Raw genomic sequence first — 7,137 nt, forward strand, 5'->3', positions numbered from 1 at the left:
ACCATACATTCTACACTTATTTGGTATACTGTAAATCATATCATTTCGCAATTCAAGTATACAATTTTATACAAATATGGATACGGTCACCTTAATAATACAGTTTAAATACAACATACCATTTTCCAAACAAAGTAGAGGTGATACCCAATATCCCTGATTTTTTTGAAAATTATAACCCGAAAATCCCGTATTTTTACCCGATAGATTTTCCCAAATAAGTAGTCAAAACATACATACGATAGTAACCTACAGGTTTACTGATCTCGATTTCAAAAATAAATTGATATAAACAGAATCCCCTTACCTTAACCCGAAATCGAACCACGAACTCTACAGCTCCCAAAACTACGAACTGAGACACCAAAACCTAAACAACACAGAATAATACTTCCTTACAATTCGTACTACAACACATATTTCGAAACATAAATGGAAACCGAGCCTTACCTCGATTTTGGACCAAAACTCGAAACTGCTTGAAACGATATTCCGATCCACTATTCACAAAGAGAATCCTGTTCTGATCTATGCGGTAATGTCAGATTTACGAATCAGGCGAAGAAATCTAAAGAGAGAAAGAGTGGTCTACAAGTTCTAGAGAGAAAGAAAGAGAATTTTTTAGATTACTTAGCTTGGAAGTAAGGGATATGATATTTATAACCCCTTTGACTCGGCCACCCTTGTCGATGAATAGCGTCCTCGTCGATGAGGCCATATAGATAGCTCGTCGATGAGACAAGGACCTCGTCGACGAACCTGATATTACCGATTTCCCGAAATCCCTCGGCTTCTCGTCGTTGACGAGCCTCTAAATTTCGTCGACGAGCAGCACCTAAACTTTGTCGATGAACTCTGCTCAGTTACCAATTTACCCTTCTTTTATATAATTAATCCATATATCACGGTTCAGGTTCTTACAATTTCTTTGTCGATTGCTTCCGTGGATGTAGGCATTTCCGAACCATGTAATTCCTTGTGTTGTTCTTGCTATGATTTGTTTGCTATGGTTGTGTTCTGTATTTTCTATTTCATTGATTGTTGTGTTTGACTTCCGCTGTGCAAATTTGAGTTTTATACAACACATGTCATTTTACTCTTGGGAGTTGCATTGATGCATGGTTTGTATTAGGTACTTGAATCCCATTTTTGTGTTGTTCGATCTTTTCTTGCATAAGGTTGCAACTTGGAAACCATTAGCCCTTTTTCACCGATTTGATCCCATACATCAATTGACTCCCGGTAGCTGTCTCAATACATGGTTAATGACTTTAATTAATATGCATATTTTGAATTTCATGTAGTTAGAGACCTCTCTTTGAGTTTTGTTTTTGGACTAAGGTTCTAGTGTGAAAACAATTAACCAGTCATTTACATAACTTGATCATGAAAGTCATTTCATAAGTCAAGAGCTATTTAGTAAGAAGTCCAAGTCACTCAAGAATAAAAAAGGATGTATATATGTATGGATGTAACTTGATCATGAAAGTCATTTTAGAAGTAAAGAGCTATTTTGTCCAGGGATTACTACAGGATGGTTTAGATAGGATCTAAGGTTTTTGTATGCTTAAAATTCATATATAATTATACTTTGTAGCCCTAATTGTAAGCTTGACATCATTGATAGTGAAAATCAGAGTTGGTGCTCCCGTGGATGTAGAAAAATTGTTGAACCACGTAAATCTTGTGTCTTTTGATTGTTGCTTTCGTTTTTCTCATTGATGAGTGATTGTTTCTTTAATATAGTTATCATTGAATGATTACACTGTTTGTTAGTTGATTAATTCGTGAGTTTGTGAAGTCTTCCGTTGTGCATCGGCCAACAACAATAAGTCTATTTTTCACAGAAATTGTTTTAATCTTTATCCAGCCAATTCAGTGCCTCATTGGATGCGTGAAAATTCAGATAACCACGTCGTTAAAAGAACGCACCGGAATGTTGACCCCCACAATTCAAATGTACCGTCTTGTACGGAAAAGACTTATGAGCACTAGATAAGGAGTTTTTGACTTTTACAATTCAAGCAATGTTGTTCTATTTATACATGCTTTTGCCTCTTCTCCATTCATTATTAGAAAACATTACAATGAAAACATCTTTCCTACTTTCCTAGCCGGGTCAAAGCCAATCCGAGACTTTTACCAGGGCAAGTGTCCCTTTTCAGTCCCACACCTGGAATATAATAATCAATGTGATTTTTTGCATACAAATAAAGTGCTTCTACACAAGCAGAGATGTACCACAATAAAGTTCAGATAATTATGCACGCATAGATGATAGTAAATATGCCCAGTGCCAATAATGTGTGTTGAACACTCAATCTGAATATTATCTCAAATCGTCAATGGGTTGTTGAAACTGTCGAGGGTTTTGTTCTGGGCAGTGTTGCTGATTTTGAATTTTTAATGTAAACGTTAAGTTGGTTGGGTGTTTAGAGGGAAAGCCTTCGTGGTATTTATAAATATGTCTATTATGATCTATCTGTAACATTGAAAGTGTCTTTAACACAAGATAATAATATTTTTTTGTCGATTGCTCTCGTGGATGTAGGCAATACCGAATCATGTAATTCCTTGTGTTGTTCTTGCTATGATTTGTTTGCTATGGTTGTGTTCTGTATTTTCTATTTCATTGATTGCCGTGTTTGACTTCTGCTGTGCAAATTTGAGTTTTATACAACACATGTCATTTTACTCTTGGGAGTTGCATTGATGCATGGTTTGTGTTGGGTACTTGAATCCCATTTTCGTGTTGTTCGATCTTTTGCTGCATAAGGTTGCAACTTGGAAACCATTAGCACTTTTTCACCGATTTGATCCCACACATTAATTGACTCCTGGTAGTTGTCTCAATACATGGTTAATGACTTTAATTAATATGCATATTTTGAATTTCATGTAGTTAGAAACCGCTCTTTGAGTTTTTTTTTTGCCTAAGGTTCCAGTGTGAAAGCAATTAACCTGGATGGTTTAGATAGGATCTAAGGTTCTTGTACACTTAGGGTTCATATATTATTATACTTTGTAACCCTAATTGTAAGCTTGACATCATTGATAGTGAAAGTCAGAGTTGCTGCTCTCGTGGACGTAGGCAAATTGTTGAACCACGTAAATCTTGTGTCTTTTGATTGTTACTCTTGTTTTTCTCATTGGTGAGTGATTGTTTCTTTAGTATAGTTATCATTGAGTGATTACACTGCTTGTGTGTTGATTAATTCGTGAATTGGTGAGGTCTTCCGCTGCGCATCCACGAACAATAATAAGTCTATTTTTCGCACAACTTTATTCTGTGTCATTTCACTCGTAAGAGTCGTATTGGTGCATGGTTAAATTGTGGCATTACTATGCATATTTTGCATTTTTGGTAGTTAGAACCTACTTCTGAGTTTTTTTATCTTATTTATTTATTTTATTTTTATTATTTTTATTTTTATTTTCATTTTTTAGCTTGAGGTTCCAACTTGAAATTGTTAAAGGGTTGTGTGTTTACACAACTAGATCTTACATGTCATTTTACTCATGGGAGTTGCATTGATGCATGGTTTGTGTTGGGTACTTGAATCCCACTTTCGTGTTGTTCAATCTTTTCTTGCATAAGATTGCAACTTGGAAATCATTAGCCCTTTTTTGCCGATTTGATCCCATACATCAATTGACTCATGGTAGTTGGCTCAATACGTGGTTAATGACTTTAATTAGTATGCATATTTTGAATTTCAAGTAGTTAGAAATTCCTCTTTGAGTTGTGTGTGTGTGTGTGTGTTTTTTTTTTGCCTAAGGTTGAACTACTTAGTAAGAAGTCCAAGTCACTCAAGAATTAAAATGGGATTAAAAAGTCAGCCTAAATAATCCTTCCACTCATTTGACCATTGAATCTTTATCCTGCCAATTCAGCGCCTCACTGGATGCATGAAAATTCAGATAACCACGTCGTTAAAAAAACGCACCGGAATGTTGACCCCCGCAATTCAAATGTACTATCTCGCACGGAAAAGACTTACGAGCACTGGATATGGAGTTTTGACTTTCACAATTCAAGCAACGTTTTTCTATTTATACATGCTTTTTGCCTCTTCTCCATTCATTACTAGAAAACATTACAATGAAAACATCTTTCCTACTTCTCCCCTTCCTTCTCTTTGCTTTCGCAGCAAAACCTTCGCCGGCGGCAGCAGCCGAGGCCGCACCCGCTGGGGTGCTAGACACCAATGGAAAGGAGCTCCATTCGGGAACCGAATACTATATCCTGCCGGTTGTCCGCGGGAGAGGCGGCGGCCTCACCCTTGCTGCCACCGGGAACGGCAGCTGCCCGCTTTCCGTGGTACAAGACCAACACGAGGTCTCCCACGGATTTCCTTTGACATTTTCACCGGTCAACCCGAAGAAAGCCGTGGTTCGTTTGTCGACGGATCACAACATCAAGTTCTCGGCAGCGACAACGTGCGTGCAGTCCACCGTGTGGAAGCTCGACGGCAAGGATGAGTCGACAGGAGAGTTCTTCGTCACCGTTGGTGGGGTTGAAGGAAATCCTGGGCGCGAAACCTTGACCAGCTGGTTTAAGATTGAGAAGTATGATGATGACTATAAGCTTCGTTTCTGTCCGACGGTTTGCGATTTCTGCAAGGTTATATGCAGAGATGTGGGCATATATGTTGACGAGGATGGAAGGAGACGCTTGGTTTTGAGCGATGCGCCGTTTAAGATCATGTTCAAGAAGGCTTGAAGTTAGGATACGCATGCAGCCGATGGAAAGTTCAAAGTTCAATGAAATTAAATAAATAATAGTGACGAGCTGTTCGTCCCTCTCTCTTTTGATTTGGATTATGTAAGGAAGCTTGTACTCTAAGTTTGTTAAATTCAAATCAATAAACAATTTCTTTCTGTGCTAGAAAGATGCTGAGCTGATTTGAGCTGTCTGGTAAAATAAAAAACAATAAAAGAACGGACTTTCTCAAGCTGTTAAAAGAATTATATGGAGCTTCTTTCACATTTGATTTTAAGAAAAAAAAAAAAGTAAATTTTTTTAATAAATAACAGTCCTTTTATGTTGCAATGATTAATCGAATGCCCAAAGGGCCTTGGGCACTATAGTTTTAAAAAAAATAATTAGAAGTTCAATCCCAATAATATCTTTTTTTTAGAGAAAATTACATGATTTTAGTTACAAAATGCATAAAGTACATTTGGTTTTATTTTATTTTATTTTAAAATTTTCATGTTTTAATTTTTTTGAGAATGGGAATGAATTTCTAGCCATTTCATTGGCAAAAAAGAGAAAAATAGGCAAAGTTTCAAATTTCTATTTGGCTATTTATTAATATTAAATTATGGAGGGAATATACTATCGGAAATTATTTTACATCGAGCAAAATGAATACAAATACTTTTCATAAAGAAAATATAAATTATAAAATAAATTGTGAAAACCATGATTGCACTTGTAGATAAATTTGTAGGTTAAATCAAAGTACCGTGTTGTCCTTATGAACATGTGTCGATGGCTCACCTTTGACTGGGGAGAATCTCCAAACTCTCTCGACACGGATAGCAAATTTGGGATGAGAAATCATAAGTGACATTTGGATATGAGTTAAAATATGTACCAATGGAGTCGCCACGTATCAACCTACTTTGTTATAGGTACGGTTAGAACGCCTAATTAATTACTATTGTTTTTTTGGTCAACTAACTTCCCCTAAGATCCAAGGAATCAATTATCAATGGTCTACATAAGAGTTAAGTTTGGGAGTACGATTATGTAAGGGGAAGATCGATATTAGTGTGCCTCTTACAAACTCATTCTATGTAGGAATGGTTCCACAACAACTTCAAAATTTCAAACATAAATTATTCATGGCTATTAATTCTTCATTCAAAGATTAAGTTACCTCCTTTTAAATATCCCATTTGATATCCCGGTAAAGCTCAAAGGAATTTCCTCACCTCAAAGTCTCGAAAGAATGTTATTACGCCACTTTCAGATTCTGACGTCAAATTGATTGAATTAGAGAATTCATTATTTAGAAAAAATGCAACAAAGAAGAATAAATTATATAATGAAAAGAGATGTACTCAATAATGCAAGAAATAGCAAGTCAAGACACCAAAACAAGTAATAAAATCCACAATCAAAACAAGCCATGCAAAAAAAGTCAAAATCTATGCCAAATAAGTTGCCTTTGTAAAGAATGACATTATAATACCTCCTAAAGTAAGGAAATTAGATCATATGAAATATGAAAAGGCAACTAAGCAAAATCAAACCCTAATTTCCTATTTAAAAAATTCTATCTCCCTAATTTAAGAAACAACACTTGGGAAGTTCACAACTTTACTTATAAGGGAACTAATTTTGATTTCTTTTTCAATTTTTGACAAGTTTGAAAATCGTAATTTAAGAAAATGCATCAAAGATGGTCTTCCATGCAGCAAAACCCTAGAAAATTAACAAGGCATATTTTTGTTATTTTTTCTACATTTTTAATTTTTTTTTTTAAAAAGCAATATGGAATAATAATAATAATAAAGGAAAACAACAAAAATATATTAAGCAAACAAATTATATTTTTCTGATTTTATTTACTCTTTTTGGGGTTTTATTATTTTTAAAAATGATTCTAGATAATTAACAAAAAAAATTAAAAAATAGGAAAAGAAAGTGCGTGACATGCATGCGCGCCCGGGTAGCCATTATTATTATTCTATATATATATTTTCCATTATTCATCATCAACTTCCTCAGGCTAGGGTTTTAGTGTGCAAGGCTCACCAGTGCCCTCGCCCAACTGCCGCCCGTCTATGCCACCGTGCTCGGCCAAAGTGCCCTCCGCCCCACTGCCCCACCATCGCTAACGTGGTTCAACCATTAGGTGTATGACCTTTTTCTCCAACAGTGTTTCTGGCATACGGTCATCTGAGTGCTGTCGAACCTCCGTATTGTTGCCATTATGGCTTGTTATTGACACTGGTATGCTGCAGGTTTTCCCACTGTTGATCATTCATGAAGTAGCAGCAGCACAATACTGCCTGCACCTAGAAACACCATGCTTTTCTCTATGTTTCAAAATTTTATATTAAGCAGAATTCCAACAAAAATTGCAGAAGAAAAGGATTATGATGATGATGATGATGATGAAA

The 7,137-nt window shown here is 35.8% G+C and overlaps 1 protein-coding gene across 1 annotated transcript; it reads left to right on the top strand.

Annotated features, from left to right (window-relative positions):
* Nucleotides 1-4,094: 4,094 nt before the first annotated feature.
* On the top strand, nucleotides 4,095-4,892 carry LOC131157803 (kunitz trypsin inhibitor 5-like). The gene has a single exon (XM_058112195.1). It carries the CDS (start codon nucleotides 4,103-4,105, stop codon nucleotides 4,721-4,723), a length of 621 nt encoding a protein of 206 aa, XP_057968178.1. The 5' UTR covers nucleotides 4,095-4,102; the 3' UTR covers nucleotides 4,724-4,892.
* Nucleotides 4,893-7,137: the final 2,245 nt, after the last annotated feature.

Source organism: Malania oleifera, chromosome 6, assembly GCF_029873635.1.
Source record: "Malania oleifera isolate guangnan ecotype guangnan chromosome 6, ASM2987363v1, whole genome shotgun sequence".
NCBI classification, from domain to species: Eukaryota; Viridiplantae; Streptophyta; class Magnoliopsida; order Santalales; family Ximeniaceae; genus Malania; species Malania oleifera.

Bases quoted from the DNA above. Each gene is read 5' to 3' on its own strand.
- LOC131157803 (XM_058112195.1), top strand. From the start codon at position 4,103: ATGAAAACATCTTTCCTACTTCTCCCCTTCCTTCTCTTTGCTTTCGCA.